This window comes from Emydura macquarii, unplaced genomic scaffold (genome assembly GCF_026122565.2).
Source record: "Emydura macquarii macquarii isolate MOO-44397 ecotype Brisbane River unplaced genomic scaffold, CSIRO-AGI_Emac_v2 contig_2531, whole genome shotgun sequence".
Classification (NCBI taxonomy): Eukaryota; Metazoa; Chordata; order Testudines; family Chelidae; genus Emydura; species Emydura macquarii.
In genome coordinates this window covers 9,701,502-9,721,347 of record NW_027132668.1, presented here as the reverse complement: position 1 = coordinate 9,721,347, position 19,846 = coordinate 9,701,502, and the positions used below count along the sequence as shown (strand labels likewise).

Below are 19,846 nucleotides of genomic sequence, written 5' to 3'. Positions count from 1 at the left end.
CTACCTTCAGTGGACAAGCTGAAACATGCCCAGTTTTGTTTTTTTTTAAACCTCTGCTCCTGGGCCAAGTTTTCTAAACCTTTCTTTCATTTTTATTGCTCTCTCTCTCCAATTTGTCCATATCTTTCCTAAAGCGTGAGGACCAGAATGGGACATGGGTACTCCAGATGAGGCCACACCAGCGCCAAATAGAACCGGCCAGTTACCTCTTGTGTCTTACATATGACTTTCCCGTTAAAGCACCACAGAATTTCAGCTTTTTTCACAATTGCATCACATTGTTGACTCATATTCAACTTCTCTCCCTCTATAACCCCCAGACTCTTTCCAGCAGTACTACCACCTAGCCAGCTATTCCCCATTTTGTAGTTGTTCATTTGTTTTTTTGATTCCTAAGGCCTTGTCTCACTAGAAAAGTTGGCTTAACTACTGGGTGGAGTGAAAAATCCACACCCCTGAACAGCATAGTTAAACTGACCTAACCCGCTCCCCCTCCTCCCTCCCAGAAGAATGCTTCCCTTGACCTAGCTACCGCCTCTTGGGGAGATGGATTAGCCCTGGCAAGGGGAAAATGCCTCATGTCAGCATAGACAGTGTCTACACAGAAGTGATGCAATTGTGCTGCTATAGTATTTTAAGTACAGACATACCCTTGGTGTAGTACTTTGCACTTGCCCCTAGTGAATTTCATCTTGTTGATTTCAGACCAAGACTCTAATTTATCAAGGTCATGTTGAATTCTAACAGGCAGCATATAATCAGCATTGTCCCAAAGTCCAACTTCCAGAGGAAGAATTTAACAATTTAATAGCATGGGGTAGTTCCCAAGCAGCTCTTCTCAGCCAAAATCAGCCATCTGTTTCACTGCTAAATGGCTGTTTTTCCCCACCAGAAAAGTCACATCGGGCTAGCTTTCATTTTCAGTCTCTGGTAAAAGGCACCAGCTTTCTTAAGTGAAGATCAGCAGCTTGTCCTTTGGACAACAATTACATTTCATTTGTCTACCTCAGGATTTCGGTTGTCCTGGGCTGCTGGATGCTAGGACTACATATACATTTTAATTAAAAATCCATGACAGGCCCATGTCAACTGACTTGTGCTCCTGGGACTCAGGTTATGGGTTTCTTTAGTTGCTGCACTGAGGTTCTGGGAGCCTGCGAGGATCCCAAACTCAAACATCTATTCCGCCATTACAACAGTCCCTTAGCCTGAACACAGCCAGCCTGAGTCAGCTGACATGGACCAGCCACTGGTGTTTAATTGCAGTGAAAACATACCCTCGGTTTCTTCTAGCCCACCTGACATCATAAAACATTAATGCAGAATCTTCCTCCTATAATTTTAAAACAACTCACCAAGCATGCCCAAGGTGCGCATGATCGTACACTGTTGGCCCACAGCTGTACCTGTGAACAGAGTGAGGGTCTAGTGAAGAACAAATAATAAAACAGTCAAAAAAGCTGTTTGCCATATTACACGCTATGGACAACTCAAACCAGAGTCCTTAGCTGAACTGAACATCACCACAGTAACATGATTAGCTGAGCACGATGGATTCCTTTGCAACCAGTTTAAACGAAGGGGAACATTGACAGGACCTCCCCAACCATCTCCCCAGCAGCCTTGCGTTTAAAGGGCTGCAGGGCAGAACCTCAATACATTGACTTTACTTTCTTTGCACGTTTTGTACTGGGCTGGCCCCACGTTAATGCTCTTTTTAAATGGCTACCAGGTCGCCACGCCTGCATTGGCCAGTATCAAGGGTTCTTTGCTCCTGCTCAGGCTGTTGTAGGTCTGGATCCCGGTGTCCCGGCCTGTGGGTTTGATCCACTTCCTCCCGACCCCAGAGCAGCACCTCGCCGGGGAGGCCCGGCCCCGTGTCCGCACCGGCCCGGCCTCCGCACCAACTCCCCGGCAGCCGGCGCGCAGGCAGAGGGAGGCAGTGGCCAGCCGGGCTTGCAGCATGTTCGCGCCGCGGCCGCCAGCAGCACCCCCGGGGCGGCCGGAGAGCTCCGCGCGCGGCACGCCGGGCTACAGGCTCCCTCCTCGGGCAGGCGAGTGGCTCCTCCCCCGCCGTGAGCTGGGTCGTCTCGGCTGGAGGCGGAGAGGAGCACAAGCGGCGCCGGGTGTAGCTACCGCAGCCGGGCCGCCTGTGCAGGAGACAGGCGACACCACGCAGGGCGGGAGCGCTGTAGCTACAGCCCGAGCGGCAGGAAGGGGCGGGGTGTTGAGCTCCTCCTCCGGTCCCTCCCCCAGCGCTGGGGGCACTTGTAGGGCCGGGTGCTGGTGACCCAAGCCCCCCCCCCCCCCCCAACTCCTGGGCACCACCACACCCTGCCAAAGGCTCTGCTCGCTGCTCAATGCTGTTGCTGCTGCAGCGGCGCTTGGCTCACCTGCCCCCCGTCAGCTCTGCCTTCCCACTGAGCTCGCACAGGGGAGGTTTCCAGCCCCCAGGGCTTCCCCCCAGCAGGAGCCATGCCCGCCCGGGCACAGGCAGGACAGGAGGGCGGGCGGGTGTCCGATTCGCCTCTGCGGGTTGATAACTCCATTAGCGGTGCTGCCTGCAGTTTAGCCTGTAATCCGCTCACCGACACCTACTCAAAATTAGCAGCACGTGCCTAAAGGTTTGCAGGGTGACAGCCTAATTTAGTGTCTAACAAAGGAAGTGGCTCTGCCTATGTGGCCCCGTTACCATAGTATCAGAGCACCTCATCATTTATATTGTATTTAGCTTCACGGTGCTGCAAAGTGCTCTTACCCCCGTTTCAGAGTTTTCAGCAATTTGCTCAAGGTCAGGCAAGTCTAGGAGAGCTGAAAACTAAACTAGTTGGATAAAATATGTAAGTGCAAAGTATTACAATAGCATTATTTTTATCGAAATCTTTGTGACAGATGGGGAAGTTTAACAAAGACCTTGTATACATCAGAAAGTTGTAGGAGTTGAATTTAAATTGGCTTTTAAATCCATTTAGTTAAACTGTTGCAAATCCTTGTATGGATAGGATGCTCCTTTTGATTTAAAAGTGGTTTATTTCAGTTTATCTTAAACTTGTTCCTAGCCTACTTAAACTAACCTGAAATAAACCTAGTTTAAACTGAAATGAGTGTCTGTACAGCCTTTTACACCAGTTTAACTAAATTAGCTTAAAATCACCATGTGAGTTAAATTGAGCTAGCACGGAATGTAGGCAAGCCCAAATCTTATACCAACTCTTTTAACAAGGTTTAGGTCTCTAAGAAAAATGGGCCATATTCATCCTTATGGTAACTCAACAGAATTCACTCCATTATGCTAAGAATGGAGTTATACCGGAATGATTTTGTTTGTATCTAGTTAGCACAGTATAGGGACAAAGGCCCAGCTCCACAAAGGGACTTCAGTGCTGTAATGCTGAGCCTTCAAACACCTAACTTTTAGGTGGCTTGAAAATCAAAGAAACTATACTGCAGTCCACAAGTCTGAGTTAGGTGCCTAAACTCATTTACACTGAATGCAGAGAGAGGTTTAAAAAATACTATCCATAAAAGCCATCATGTGAGGCAGGGAGCCACCTAAGCTGGGAGATGCTAAGGAGAGTGCTGTGTCCTCCTAACCCCCCTGCCCCTCTCATGAGGCATAGGCATTGCACTCTGGGCTGGGTTCAATTCCCCCCCCCCCCCCCTCCACTACAGGGGAGAAAAGGGTTTGAACAATGATCTCCCATTGCTCAGATGAGTGCTCTAACCACTGAGTTTTGGGATAGTCCATTGCAGGGGCTCCCCCAGTCTCTCCTGTTGAAGTTGTTCCAGTGTACATTAAATATATTAAAGAGTTACTAGGCCAGAGAACAAGCAAACAAGTGACAGTGTCTCAGTAGCCTGGTGGTTAGGGTTACGAGTACCAACCTGAGAAGTGGGAGACTCAGTCCTTTGCTCCAATAATTATTTATACATGTTGGAACAGCTTCAACAGGGGAGAATGAGGAAGCCCCATCTCAGAATATCCCATAGCCAGTATTGTGAGCTCATGTGATTTATCGTGACTATTGATTTTGGGAGTGCTTCATGATGAAAGGCTACCAGCTCAAAAATTTTGCCTTGTTCAAAATGGCCACCATCTCCTGTTATTGTCAATGGGTCTGAAGCCAGCAAGATGGTTTCCATTTCCTTACAGTCTATCTGCATGTGGAAGAGAGACTGTCCTTAATAAAACTGGTTGCCTCTTTGCATTATTTTCAGTGAGACTGAAGCCATCGCCTTGGGCAAAATGTCTATCAGTCTAAGATCCAGGGGGGCAGACAGCACACAGAGACTATAAGAAGCTTCAGATACTCTGTGAAAGATGTATAGAGGGAGCAGGAGAGAGATTAAGGGATTGCAAGGGACTAGGGAATTAAGAGGAGAGTGGAGATCCAGAGCAGCAGAAGGGGGTTGGTGTGGGAGTCTCAGGCAGGGAAAAGAGGAAGTGCTGCTTCTTGCAAAAGGCTAAACCAATCCCCATGTCATTTGGACTGTGACATGATTGCTTATAAACCTTATATGAATGATTGGTACACATTTTTTTGTATAGAAACATTGTCATTATAGGGTCATTTTAGAAATATTACAAATATTTTCAACACTTACTTTTTTCTTAATTATTTAATTACGGGAGTTATATAACACTGCAGCCCCTAAGGATGCTGGTTACTGATTAGCTATCTGTTAGTTATTTCATGTTTATTTGTGAATATGTCATCAGTTCTTTTAGTACTACATAAACATATCAATGTATTTATATGTAAGGACAGAGCTTATTTCTCTTCTGCTGTTGCATAACATGTACAATATTCATTTTTGTCAAAGACGCCCACTCCTGACATTCCTATGTCCCCTGTTCAGCTAAATTCAGAAAGCAGGAGTTAATGTAAAGTTCTTTAATACGTATATCTGTAACTCATCAACCCAAGAAAAGTAATATAAGTTTTGTGTGAGTGTGTGAATCATGATACATTAATTAGGTTAGTGGTTCTCAAACCACTTCCCATCCAGTCCTTTTTTTATCAATGGAAATAAATTAGGGCCTGCTATACACTAGGATATTAGGTTGGTATAACTATGTCACTCAGGGGGGTGAAAAATCCACATCCTTGAGTGATGCAGTTAAACCAATGTAACTCCTAGTGTAGACAGCGCTAAGTAAATGAAAGAGTTCTCCCGTTGATCTAACTGCCACCTCTTCGAGAGGTGGAGTGCCTATGTCGATGGGAGAATCCCTCCCGGCAGCATAGGTAGTGTCTTCACTGAAGTGCATCTTTTTAATTGTAGACAAGTCCTAGGAGGGGAGGAAGTCAAGACACTAAGACCTTTTCTACACTAGCACTTATGCCAGCAAAACTTTTGTTGCACAGGGGTGTGAAAAAATAACCCCCTAGCGACATAAATTTTGCTGGCATAAACGCTTGTGAAGCCCTGTTTTATCGGCAAGAGAGCTCTCCCACTGACATAATAAAACCACCTAAATGAGTGGCGGTAGCTATGTTGGCGGGAAAGTGTCTCCCATTGACACAGCGCTGTCCACACAAGTGCTTAGGCCAGCAAAATTTATGTCACATAGGGGGAGGGGGTCACACCCCGGAGCAACAAAAGTTTTGCCAGCATAAGTGCAAATGTAGACAAGGCCTAATAGGAAATGGATGGCAGTTTTCCAATCTCAGGTGTAAGCTGATGATAAATGGAGTCTCCATCTGAGCAGCCAGGGAAAGGTGTGCATTTTTATGTGCACCAAAGGTTGACTTTTCAATCTTAAATTATCATACATAGACAATGGGGTAGAAGGGAGTTAAAAAGTCAAAAAGAGTAAAAAGTGGCATGATTTTCTCAGATTACATTTAAAGTTTGGTCTGATGGATACTTTCTTTTATTTCCAGGTAATTCTAAAAAGATCTTTCCAAATCAGATACATTTTCCAAAATCTTTCTAGACTATTCCCCAGTTTCCGTCAGCCGATTTATCAAATCCGCTTTCTTATCAGGCATTATAACCAGCAAAAAAACAGCCCTAAACCAATGTTTTGATGTTTTTGGACTTTTTTTTTTACAGCTACCTGTTTGCTCATCTTCCTCCCTTGGGAGCACAAAGAGGAACTAAAGTGGTGAAGTGTTTGGAGTGCCCCGATCCTTGTCTGGGGCTCTAGGTGCTACTGAAATGCAAATAATAAATACATTTCAGAAAGGACAGATCTGACTGGTGACTTTTGAGACATTACCATTTCCTACAGGGCTGCATTTCTTTCATCCACAAGCTTCTCTACTACCTCTGTTAAAAAAAAGTAGATGTGCTCGAACCAGAGCTGGGAAGAATTTTTTATTTTTTGCCAAATAGATTATTTGACAAAACTGCAGTTTTGGTCAATCTGAAACTATACATCAATTTGACCCAAATAGATTTGGGCAGTCACAAAAAGCCAGAGGAGGAAGTGGTACAGTCAAACCCCATTTCCCTCCTCTCCTTGAGCCCGGTGGTTAGGGTGTGCACCTAGGATATAGAAGACTTTGGTTCAAATCTCTGCTCTAGAACAGAATTGAACTGGATTTTTTCAATTCACTAAAAAAAAATCAGATTTGGTTTGATCAGACCTGAATTGTTGGGGTTTTTTTTTTTTTTTTTTTTTATATTTTTGAAACTGCCACCGAACCAAAAAATCAGTTTTTTGCCCAGCTCAAGTTGGAACATAAATGACCACAACCTTCCATTTTGGCTGGCCTTTATAGAAAGTAAGTCTTTTTGTGGAACGCTGCCTCATGGAGGGCCTGAAGTGAACCTTTATAGATTCCCCTCAAAGCTACAAAGGATAGGTCTAGATAAATCTTCTGGGATTGATTATGATTATTTCATTCATTGCCTTTGTGTGATAATAGAACTCTCTCTTCATCAAAACTGTCTATATCTGGTTCTCATTTTGATTTACAGAGGGTCAGATGTAAGGGCCCTGGCTTTCTTCCAGTGGTTATTTTTCCCCCTAATTTATTGTCATTTTCCACAATATTTATATCTAACAATTTCAGATTTTTGATTGAGGAAGAAACCTCACCTATGCATGGCTCACTGTTTTGAGGCTTGCTGGGATGTGTAAACATCTGCTTTATATATTTTTGTAAGACTTCACAAGCCAGTTACTTTAGTTTCCATTGTGAAATATTTCTGCTGTCTGATATCTTTGATTCCTGCATAATTCCACTGTTACCTAGCAGCTCTGTGTTCTTGGGGAACCAGGGCGCAAAACCCCAACTCTCTCTCTCTCTCTGGCTCACCTGAATTACCAGCCCATGCTTGAACCAGAAACCAAAGGCTGCTTGAACCAGAAACCAAAGGCATTTCAATATGAAAAGGCAGGGGACACAACTGAAACCCTCCCATCAAGGGTGAGACAACTCCCCATGCTTCATACAAGAGACACAATTGGAACCCTCCCATCAAAGGTGGGACAACTCCCCATGCCTCATACAAGAAACACACTTGGAACCCTCCCATCAAGGGTGGGACAACTCCCCATGCCTCATAAGCATCTCAGTTAGCACATGAATGAAGAACAGAAGCCTCATCTACATCGAAGATGGAACACGCACTGAACTCTGGGATTGCTGAAGCAGGGAAGCACTGCATTTTGGGAAATCTCTGCTCTCGATGTAACTGAACTCACACCTGTGCACACCCAGCTCCGCAGTTATCAGACCATTCTAGTTATTGGTATGCAAAACACTGAAACCTGGTTGCATTGTGGGCTCTCTCTCAAGAAAGGACGCCCTTCCAGGAATGATCAGCTCTTTTTGTCCAGACATTGTTTATCCATAAACAAACCTGGCATCTACAAATCCCCTATCAAAGCTCAAACCTCTGTTCTGTTGCTTGGATCCAAACTCTGCATCAGTTCCACTGTAACCTGTCTTCTCTTCCTGACTGATCGTGTTGGGGGCTCTGCCAGACTCAAAGCCCTCCAGACCCTGAACTGACAAGCCTCTTCCTGGGAACCTCTGAACTGCATGGAGTGGTGAGACCAAACCCCCCTCCTCCTTTTCCCCCAACACAACTTATCTCTATCTCTCCCTCTCTTAGTCCAGGTATAACTTTCTACTTTTGTAATCAAACCTGGGATAGCTTTCTCCAATACCCCCAACTGTAATTGTGTAGTACTGTAAGTGTTTTGATTTTTTTTCTCTCCTGGTATGGTATTACTATTAGTATTGTAAGTTTTATATACCTAGCAATAAAATAACTGTTATAATCAAGCTGGTTGCCACTTTCTCTCTCTATCTCTCCAACCTTTATTTTCTTCCTTTGTGTCCTTGGTCCCTATCTTGCTCTGTAGTAACGCTTCTCTTACCTAAGCCAAAGATCTCGGGAGTGCCCAAAAATCCTATGGGGTTTGCTCATCAAGGGGGTTACTGCTAGAACAATTGTGTGTAAAGGGGCATATGAAGGGGACAGCCAGGAAGTGCTACTCTGCCTAGCCTACGGAGTCCAGGGGCAAATGAGGGTGCAGCTCAAGTGCTGTTTGACCCAGCCTGATTGATTCCAAGGGGCAATTAAGGGGAGTAGCCAAAAAGGTGCTGTTTGGATCCAGCCTGCTCTATTCTGGTGTGTTGCAAAGGGGCATATAAGGGTAGCCACTGAGAGTGTGGTGTCACCCAGCCTGCTGAGTTCAGGGACATATAAGGGTCAACTGAGAGTGCTGATAGCCCGGTCTGCTCAGACGCACTAAGTTGAGCTGAACTGTGTATGTGTGTGTGTGCGTATCTGTGGGGGGTTGTGCTGGAGGAACCCAGCCCTGAAAACCTTAGGTCCTGCAGGATACCTCCATTGGGAGGGGGCTTGTAGCCCTATGAACACACAAGTAACACAAGCAGTACATTAGTAGAATCACACCCCTAGAATCACACCCCCCTTCCAGGAAGGTAACTCTAATAAATGAGCATACCCCAAGGAGAAGGGCAAATCTGGTAACACCACGCACATCCCAATAGAAGAATTGTCATTGACTCAGTGATCTTTTTTGTTCTGTACAGTGCCAACCACTTTGGCAGAGTTCAAATTAATAATAAATAACAATTAATGGCATGTTTTTTAACCTTATTCCCTAGTTGGGCTGACATGGTTCCAACTGCTGACTGATCAGAAGAACGCATTTAGAACTCCTTTTTTTTTTTCTTCAGATGGTTTCAGAGCAGCTCAAACCTATCCTCCACTCACTATGCTGGCTTCCCAAAGAATTTCAGATCATATTCCAGCTATCAGTCCTTATCTTCGAAGCACTCCATGACCTGGGCCTAGGATATCTAGGCCTAAAGCTCCTAAGACTTACCGCAGGAGCCAGGCTGTGTCTGCTTGATAAGGTGGGCTTTACCTGCTGTTCTCTTCTCCTTCTGCCTTATTATAAGGCCCTTATGCTGAATCCTATTCTGGGTGGTATTGATGGGGGAGGGGAAGCCCAGAGTGTGGGTCTTAGAGTTAACCCCCCATAGAAGTGCACAGTCAATTTGCACCTCATTGTTTCAGGCCGTCTGCTGACTCATTGATTACATGGAGGTCGTGTTAAAGCTTTCCTCTGCAGCCATGAGGGCTAGAAACTTATCTTTTTTTAATGCAAGCTGAAATTCTAGGTTAGAGACATGACTGCAGGAGTCCCAGGCATGGGCCTATATATTGCCTATGCCTTTATCTAGCCATGTCCAGAGGGCACAGAATTTTCCCCTGCAATGTGAGAAAAGTGGAAGATCTGTCTCAGGGACTAGTGGAATGATTTCAATTGGAGTTCCATGAGCAAAAAGACTCGCCGAAGTGAGCCCTTGGATGGTAATGTTTTGCTGTAATCCATGGAGGTGCTGATGCTTTTGGAAATTACCTGTTTTGTCACATATGAATTGCTGTCTGAGGACAAAGGTCGATATCCAGTTCAATTCAAATCTTATATCCAAATATCCCATCCACCCAACTAGCAAGAGAGAATCAAGCGATAAGTGACAAAGCTCTTCAATTCAAACAATTTGAGGAATGTGACAGCAATGAATGTGCTCCCCATCAAACTGTAGCCCACAATATGTTTTTACACAAGAAAAAGGAAACAGAAGAATTACATAGTGTTTCTAGATTTGTTAAGGTTTGTAAAGTATTTAACAAATATCAATCGCCTGAGGGCCAATACTGCCTCCATTGTGAAGGGTCCCCTGTGCTGTGCAGAGGAAGAGTTTTGGTAAGATTGCACAGTTTCTATGTGGAACTGCTGGGGCTCCCTCTGCTGCATATTGAAGGCAGGTGGCACATGGAAGAGGAGGGAGTAGGTCCAGAGATTATGCAGTTGTGTCCATCTTAATCTCCCCAAGGCAGGTGCACAGATAGCTATTTGACTGAAGAAGCTTCCATCTCCCAAAGAGCAGCTCTCCTGTGATCTGGGGGAGAATCTCTCACCCTCTATTCTGGGCTCTTATTCATTTCTTCAGCCCCCCCGACCATCCACTCAGACTGGGCACTACAATGAGGATTTGGTCCCCAGGGTTAAGTAGCATTATTATTGGGCCAATACATTACACAGTTTTTATCCATACAACTATAGCATGAATAAGAAGTGAATAAAAACTAAGTTAAAACTTCATCGTTTTTCCTATCGGTTATTAGGAAATGTACTTTACATAAGGTCTGACTTTTTTCCCCCCTGTTGTTCATGGGCCTGCATCTCTTTTTAAAATAAAAAGAGAAACGGTCTTGGAATTAACTGGTGAAAAGAAAGGGAGCATCTGTAATGTCCTCAAGACCATGTTCATAGCACATGGGTCCTTTGTGGTCAGATTCCAGAGCCTACCAGAGAAACTGACCTAGAGAAAATAAGGGAAAAAGCTTTAAAGGCAAACTGCAAAGCAAAAATGAATATAGAGTTAACCCCATATTTCTGCACTGAATTTCCTTCCAAGCTACTGGTAGTGTTCAGCACAGATACTTTATAACTAGACTTTTTATATTCTTTTCTTTCCTTTTGAAAATTTTAGTGCTTCTCAATTTGTTTAAAATATTTCATTTAATTTTTTCAAAAGATGGTTAAAGTGCTGATTAGAGGGCACATTCAACTCAGAAATCTGTGTTTTATTGAATTTTCATTTTTGCTTTGTAGTTGACTTTTAAGAAAATCTCAAAAATATCTAAGAAAGAAGAAAAGCAGATCTGTTGCAAAAGTGACTAACCTTTTGAAATTATTTCAGAATCTGAAAGAGGTTGCACATAGGAAACAAAACCCAAGGGCTGGTGGGTTTTAACGAACAGTCAAGATAATAGCATTTGTTACTCCTGATCTTCCATAAAACCAGTCAGGGTGGACTATATCCTTTTAGCATAATTTTGCTACTGGTCAGAATCTTAACAAACATTATGAGTTCTTTAATAAAGTCTTCATCAGATAATATGTTTTTGTCCCAGAGTTTATATGAAGTAGATCAAAGGCCTTACAAGGGATGTAGATTGATGTTAATCATCAGTTTTCTAAGGATAAAGCAAGGTTAGCATTGCCTAAGAAATGTACAGTACTTGGATCAAATTTGTGAAGTTCTATAGGCCATTTCTGCTAGTTCATTTTCCTGATTTGGAGATCTGTTAAATCCATGTCATGTTCTGACATTAACAGAAATTTTGAGCCAAATCTCTGCTAAATCACCAAGCCTATAAGTGATACACACAAGGACAACTTCCAGCATGCAGGATTTCCTGAAAGAAAACAGGTCCTGGTGCCACTCAGCTTTACTTTATCATATGGGAGTTTGAGCCAGAACCTTTTTCAGCCAATCCAAATACTTGTAAATTTCAGTGTCTACTTTATTGATCTTTCACAAGCTTGTTTTAAAACCTTGAGTTGGAAGGGAAAAGACAAAGACTTGTAAAATCCCAGGAAAATCTTCCAGTTAAGTAGAAAGTGTAACTTGGCAAAGAAACTGGAGAAAAGAAGGGTTTAAGCTGCTAAAGAAACTGAAAACAAAAGATCTGGAATGAACTCAAAAGAAAGGATAACTCATATTTCAAATAGCACCAGATCTGAACTTGAAAGCAGTATGGATATACAACAAAAGGGAAAATGTCATCTACACGCCCCTTTCTTGACAGGACAGCAGTGTAAATTACTTTTTTTATTTTCCCCCAGGCTGAAAATATTGTATTCAGTTTCAAAATACTTGGCATAAAATTGAGGTTGTAACTGAAGAGATGTCACACCCTATTACCTCATTTGAGTTGTCTACCTGGATAAGCTAAACAATGAGCAACATACAGAAGACATTGTGTCCTTTTCAAACAAACATTTAGATATGTCTACAGTAATGCAATATAATGTATTTCATAGAGCAGATTTCATGTCACAAATCTCTTGACTGAGAAAGTAGAAAAGAGAAAACTACATCTGTGGTTCTTTAAGGCCTTACATACTATTCATAATTAATATAGTATCTACATTTATGGAACAATTTTTTCAGGTCTACCAGCTGGTTACATTAAATAGTCCTAATTTGACGCTGATTATCCTGTGTGATCATCATTGATGGATCAGCACAATATAACTATTTCAGCAGTGTATGGGGCCCCAGGTTCCCTGGATCCCAGTCAGCATGGTTTTATAGCCTGGGTATTACAGTGGAGTGATAAGAATTTATAGTTACAGTTGTGTATCACTTTCTATTTAAAGATCAACTGTTCTAATTGTTCCAAAATCCACATACTTATTCAGATTATCTCTAAATTTGCTGTACCTCATGGAGGTACACAGTAAAGTTAGTGAACCAAATTTGGGATCATTGGAGAAAAGAGACCCCAAGATAGATCCCCCCTTCCCCCAACATCAGCTGCTTGTAAAATCACTTCATTCTCGTGTTTTTTATGCATATCTGGCTCAAATTATGGCTTTAATCCTCCCCTAACTGATCTCAATTGCTCAAGATTTATCTCAGCTAGTGCTTGGCTCCCATCGCCCCTTTGGGAAAGCAATACTGAAAAAGTTATTAAAGGTAAAGTTTGTAACTGCAGGTCAGCACAAACTAAACTGGTGTATCTAAAAGAGTAAAATTTGCATGTGCAGCAAGACTAGGGCTCTGTTGAACCCAGGAGGATTTCAGGCTGTCTGGTGTCACAGTACCACAGATCCACAGGACCAATGCTATGACCCAAGTTTTGGAACAGTCTTGTGGAGGAACCCCTTCAGTGTGCCAGTGTGTCCTGCAATGCCCATCTTGACCACTCTGGCCATCACTTTGAACTCCACTGCCCTGAAGCATCCGACCCTCTCCCTTTAAAGGCCTGGGAATTTTTGAAATTTCAGTGCCTACCTGGTCGGCGTGGAGAGCTTCTGGATCTGATCGGCATTTGAGGAAAGGAGGCTGCGCAGTCCCAGTTCCACTCCAGGCGAAGGAACTATGATACCTATGGTCAGATTTCTTCTTTAATGGCAGAAAAGGGCTATGAAGAGAACACGCTGCAGTGCCGTGCAAAAACCAAGGAGCTGCGGCAGTGGTTCCAAAAGGCTAGGGAGTCAAACTGTCACTCTGATGCAGAGCCAAAGACCTGCAGCTTCTATAAGAAGCTGGAAGCCATCCTCCATCAGCAACTCCACTTCCACCACCATGGATATTTCTGTGGGCCCGGGGACAGCAGAAACCAGAGTTAACTCCAGCGAAGAAGTCGTGGACGAGGAAGATGAGTTGGAGGATGATGCACAGCAAGGGACTGGGTCATTTGCTAACATGGGGAGCCAGGACCTCTTCTCTATCCAGGAGTGTTCGAGCCAGTCCCAGCCCTCCAGCTCTAGTGTGCAGGATGTCGGAGAGGGGATCTTAGGTAAATGTTTTTTTGAGCTGAGCATGCTTGGTTACATGAGGTACAGCTGTCCTTGCATTAGACTGCTGGTTGAAGGGATAGAAATGTATAAGAGAAGCTGTGTTTGCATGAGCTTCCCATTCTTCTGTTCAGCTACGCAGTGCGGGGGAAAAGTGTGTTAATGCACACCGAGATTTCACAGGAATCCTCCAGAGAGATCTCTAGGAAATTTTCCTGGAGGTACTCTCTAATCCTCAGCTGGAGATTCCTTGGCAGAGCTGCTTTGTTTTTTCCCCCGTTGCAGGAAACTTTCCCACACCAATCAGAAATCACTTGTGCAGGGACAAAAGCGGCACACAGACAAGCAGCATAGGAGCCCGGTTTGAAGCTGCTCACATGGAGGAGATGCACCCTAGCATGCTTACTCTCAGGAGTGAGATACTGGCTTTTATGGCCCCTGCCTGTGGCACAATTTGAAATTTTGTCCCTATCTACCTGAATCAATACCCCAAACAACCACACAGAACCTTTTCCCCAACTTGAGTGCCCCCTCCTACTGGGCACAACTCACCATGCCCTGGCTGATCGTCAAGTGGTGTGCTTGCTAGGGGACAGAGAGAAAGAAGTGTATTTTACAGTAATGCATCAATGCTGTTATTGTACTCACAATAATGCTTCTGTTTATTGTGCTTCTATAGATGTGTCTTTGAAGGGAAATCCCTCCACATCTGCTGAGCACCTGCAGCTGATAAGAAAATGACCATGGAGAAGCAAAGAGATGTTCCAAGAACTCCTCCAGTCCTCTAAGGAGGGGGAAAAAAAAGAAGAAGAAAGAGCAAGGAGGCACACTATGTCCGAAAATCAGAAAATTGATAGGCAGGAGAGGAGGGAAAACCAAGAGTGAGTGATAGCAGGTCACGAGCACATGATAAAAGCCATGGAGGAGTAAACAGAACTGCTAGTCTTTAATAATGCTGCAGATTGAATTCATGCGTGCTTACCTCCCCTTGCAGCCAATACAGAACTGCTTTCCATGCTCTCCCACAAATTCCATCTACACATTCCAACTCCCAGCCTGTCTCGGTACCCTGTTCACTCCACCCCTTCAGACAGCTTCCAGAATGATAGCTGGACTTACACCCAGCTGTCTTAGCTCATACTGTTCCTCACTGCTTTCTCCCCTCCAGCCCAGCTTTTCATGTGTGTTGTGAATACTTGTTATTTAATAAAAAGACATACTCTGTGAAAGATAAGCAATCTTTATATTTCTCTTGCACATGGTGGTTGCACCTCACATTGATACACAATGCAAACTGAATAGCAGTCATAGCATGGCACAGTGCTGTTTACAAAGATACCTTAATGGTGCTCATTGTTAAAATAGTTCCTCAAGGCCTCCCTGATTTGAATGCCCCCCCTTGTGCCCCTCTAATAGCCCTGACATCTGGTTGTTCATAGTCAGCCACAAGGTGATCTGCCTGTGCTCCACTCAGGAGGAAACTTTTCACCTTTTGCTTCACAATTATTATGGAGCACACAGCAGGTGGCTATAACCATGGGAATATTTTCCTCATTTAGGTCTAACCTACCATAAAGGCATCACCAGCAAGCTTTTAATCTGCCAAACACACATTCAATAGTAATTTGGCACCTGCTCATCCTGTTATTGAAGAGCTCCTTGCTGCTGTCCAGGTTGCCCATGTAAGGCTTCATGAGTAGTAAGAGGTTGGAGGACTCTCCCAGAATCATTGTGGACATTTCAACATCCCCCATTGGAATCTTTTGGTCTGGAAAGAAAGTCCCTGCTTGCAGCTTTCTGCACAGGCCTGTGTTCCTGAAGATGCGTGTGTCATGCACTTTCCCTGACCAACCTGAGCTGATGTCAGTGAAATGCCCACGGTGATCCACAAGAACCTGCAGTACCATAGAGAAGTACCCCTTTCTATTGATGTATTCCGTTGCAAGGTGATCCAGAACCAAAATTGGGATGTGTGTGTCATCTATCATCCTGCCACAATTAGGGAATCCCATCACTGCAAAGTCATCCACTATTTCACACACATTTCCAAGACTCACAGTCCTTCATAGCAAAATGTGATTAATGGCCCTGCACACTTGCAATAACACAGTTCCACCAGTGGACTTCCCTACTCCAAACTGATTAGCAACTGAGCGGTAGCAGTTCCAGCTTCCACTCAGCAATCGCCACGAGCTTCTCCACCAAAAAGGCAGCTCTTATTCTGGTGTCCTTGTGCTGCAGGGCAGGGGTGACCTCCACTCAGAGTTCCACGAAGGTGGCTTTGTGCATTTAAAAGTTCTGCAGCCACTGTTCATCATCCCGGACCTGCATAACAATGCAATCCCACCACTCAGTGCTTGTTTCACATGCCCAAAAGCAGCGTTCCACCCTGTGCAAATGCGCTGCAAATGCAAACAGTAATCTGGCATTGTTTGCTTACATGGCACACAGCAGGTCAGACTCCTCGGATTCCAGTTTTGATCGGAAGCTCATGATATACTGCATGACCAGCCACGATGTGTTCAGAACACTGAAAGCAACAGTGGAGAGTAGTGCAGGATCTATCCTTTCAGACATAGATGGCGGGTGTGCAGGAAACACGGGCTGTTGAAAAATGGCGCAAAACACAGTTAGAAACCCATGGAATGACAGGACGGAAATCACGTTGAGCCCACAGCCATGATGCACTGTGATCCTCTCCACCTTCCCACAACTCTTAGTGGCACATGGTGGCAAGTTGCACAGTGGGATAGCTTCCCACAGTGTACTGCTCTCACTGTCAATGCTAGAGCGCCAATTGTGGATGCAATTCGGTGACACAAGTGCTGTGTGAACAGGCACAAGTTCTGTAAATACAGTGCTTTTTGATCATCGCTGTAACTTGCGTCGACAAAACTTTCTAGTGTATACAAGGCCTGAGCTCAGCCAAACTGTAATGAACTACATATTCAGGCTCTGTCTTTTTTTGTCAGTATAACCTTATTGGTCAATTCCCATGTGACAGCCGCAACTGCTTCTAGCACCCAACTGTTAAACCCTACCTCACACCTTCCCAGTCCTTTGTTCTCCAGATGGGGGTCTTTGCTCAGCCTCTTCGCTGAGAGGTAGGGAAATCCATCTCTCTCTGGTTTGTTGGTTGCTAGGTGACAATGTCCTGGTGATTGTATTTGCCATTGCCTTCTAGGATTCTTATTGTTATGGACCAGCCCTTGGCCAGTCCTTTTTAATGAGCCACTCAGGCTCAGACAGTTAGGTGACATTCATACGTGTGGCTCCCAGCTTGCCCTGAGAGCTGACAGTCCTTTTTCTCCCACTGGGTAGCCATAAAAATATAGGGAAAACTGAGGCACACACAGGGGTCATAAAATATTACAGTCAATTTCCACTTTGTCACATGCAGTAACTGGGTAGTGCAAGGTGACATACTATGATCATTGAGCCTGAGCTGCACCCAGGTACTGACAGTTTGTGCACTTGTTTTATGTACTTTAGTGGGTCTCTACCTGCATTTTACAAGGGCTCCTTTTAGAAGGTTTGCCATAAGATCAAAAATTCTGGTTTAAGAGTTATATTTTGCTCTAAAATCCATACACAGACTCCAATTTTACTTTAGAAGTATTGCCAAGAAATTAGAATTAAATGGAGGGAAGATGAAGGACTCTAATAATCAAGCAGTGTAGCCATTACTCATAGTCTTCACCCTTTTCCTAAATAATGGAACTGAGTGTGATCAAAGAAAAGCAAGTCACTGTGTTCATTAGTCAAGGAGATCCTGATGGACAGCCCCACTTACATAAGCTGCTTACAGCATTTCTAGACTCTTAACTTTTTTGGTGCAAAGCTGGTGTCAGAGCAGTGAGGGAAAACATGAGGGTATTGGAGCAATATAGAGGATATGGGGATTTGGAAGGTGTTAGGTGGCATCTCTGCCCCCTTGGGCTGGGCTCTGAAACAGCTGCTGAAGGGCCAGCATACCCCTGGAAAATAAATTACCCTTATTAATGTAATGGATCAAACACTATAGGGAGGGAGTGTGTGAAAGAAAATCTAGAGTGAAATTTAGTAAAAATCTTAAATGACCCAAACTGTACTATACAATCTCTATGGATAGAAATTCCATACTTGAATAATAATAGTATATACCACCCACCACCAGACAAGGAAGATGGTGACTATGAAATGCTCAGGAAGATTAGAGTGGTTATAAAAACAGAAAACCCTAAAATAATGGGGCATTTAAACTATCCCCATATTGACTTGGTACATGTCACCTCAGGAAGAGATGCAGAGATAAAATTTCTAGATGCAATTAATGACTACTTTTTGGAGCTGCTAATCCTGGAACCCATAAGGGGAGAGGCAATTCTTGATTTAGTCCTAAGTGTAGCACACATCTGGTCCAAGAGGTTAATACAGCTGAACCACTTGGTAATAGCGAGCATAATGTAATTAAATTTAATATCCTTGTAGGGGGAAAATACCAAAGATACTCACCACAGTAGCATTAAACTTCAGAAAGGAGAACAACACAAAACTGAGTAAGCTAATTAAATGGAAATGTAAAGGAACAGTCACAAGAGTGAAATGCCTGCAAGCTGCATGGACACTATTTAAAAACACCATTATAGCAACTCAAACTAAGGCCTAGTCTACACTAGAAAATTAGGTCATCATAATTACATTGCTCAGAGCAGTGTTGTTAAGCCAACCTAAGCCCCCATGTAGATAGTGCTAGGTTGACAGAAGAATTCTTCCATCGACCTGGTTACCACTTCTTGGAGAGGTAATAGCATTTTAAGTGTAGACATACCTAAATGTATACCAAATTTTTTTAAAAAACCCCCAAAACAGTAAGAGGACCAAGAAAATGCCACTATGGCTAAACAATAAAGTAAAAGAGGTGGTTAGAGGAAAAGAGACATCCTTTAAAAATTGGAAGTCAAATCCTAATGAGGAAAATATAAAGGAACATAAACTCTGGCAAGTCAAGTATAGAAGTATAATTAGGCAGTCCAAAAAAGAATTTGAAGAGCAAATAGCAAAAGATTCAAAACCTAACAGCCTAATGTATTTTTAAGCACCTCAGAAGCAGTAAAGCTTGCCAAACAATCAGGGTGGCCACTGGATAATCAAGATGCTAATGGGCACTCAAGGAAGACAAAGCTGTTGTGGAGAAGCTAAATGAATTCTTTGCATAGGTCTTCGCTGCAAAGGATCCATCCTATTGGGTTCAATTAAAGGTCCCTCCCACAGCCTAAGGGGAGGGGCTACTGAGCCCAAGACTCAACTAGGCAGCGGACTACAAATGAAAAAACAGGAACAGGTGTGGGGGTCAAACATAGGGAACCTGAAGGGGACACTGAACAGAGAACTCCTGATAGTGCCCACTGCTCCTCAAAGGCATCTAGGGAGCCAGCGGACACAGCCCAGAGGAACCCTGCTTGGATGCATGAGCAGATGGAGGAACAGAAATAGGCCCCACAGAGTATCCCTCAGCCAATATCCTTTCCCTGGTGTTATAGACAGCCACTTTGTCCAGTGCTAGGAGATGGTTGTCAAGGAGGTCTCACAATTTTGTGGGGTCACGGATGGGGTGTGAGTAGATCAAAAGATGTGGGGAGAAGTGCAGCCAGAACCCCAGGAGCAGGTTCTGGAGGAGCTAGAAAAAGGGCTTCAACCTGGCACACTCCAGATAGACATGTGCCAGGGTCTCCCTCGTGGCACAGAAGGAGCAGGTGTCAGGGAGAGGGGTGAACCATGCCAGGTACACGCCCATACTCACAACCCCATGAAGGAGCTGCCAATTGATGTCCCTGGTGGGCCGTGGGACCAAGGTGGAATAGAGGCTGGCCCACGGGGGTTCCTCACCCTCCACAGATGGCAAAAACTGCCACTTAGTGTCAGGGTGGGACACAAGGGAGAGGAAATGGAGAGAGTGGTGCACAGGTGTGTACAGGTGTGCCCTTGGCGCAGTTTGAAAACAAACTGGTTGCAAATCTCATAGCTGGCTCAGTGCATGCAGAGGGGTCA

At 44.1% G+C, this 19,846-nt stretch overlaps 1 protein-coding gene across 2 annotated transcripts in view; it reads right to left on the bottom strand.

Moving 5' to 3' along the window:
* Positions 1 to 2,179, bottom strand: part of CARS2 (cysteinyl-tRNA synthetase 2, mitochondrial) — a 47,053-nt gene extending 44,874 nt beyond the window's left edge. For both annotated transcript variants that reach the window (XM_067563691.1, XM_067563693.1), the window contains exons 1-2: positions 1,730 to 2,179; positions 1,356 to 1,406 (exon numbers count right to left, since the gene is read on the bottom strand). In XM_067563691.1, coding sequence (XP_067419792.1) covers positions 1,356 to 1,406; positions 1,730 to 1,965 — 287 coding nt within the window. In that variant the 5' untranslated portion in view covers positions 1,966 to 2,179. The remainder of the gene's footprint in view (positions 1 to 1,355; positions 1,407 to 1,729) is intronic.
* Positions 2,180 to 19,846: the final 17,667 nt, after the last annotated feature.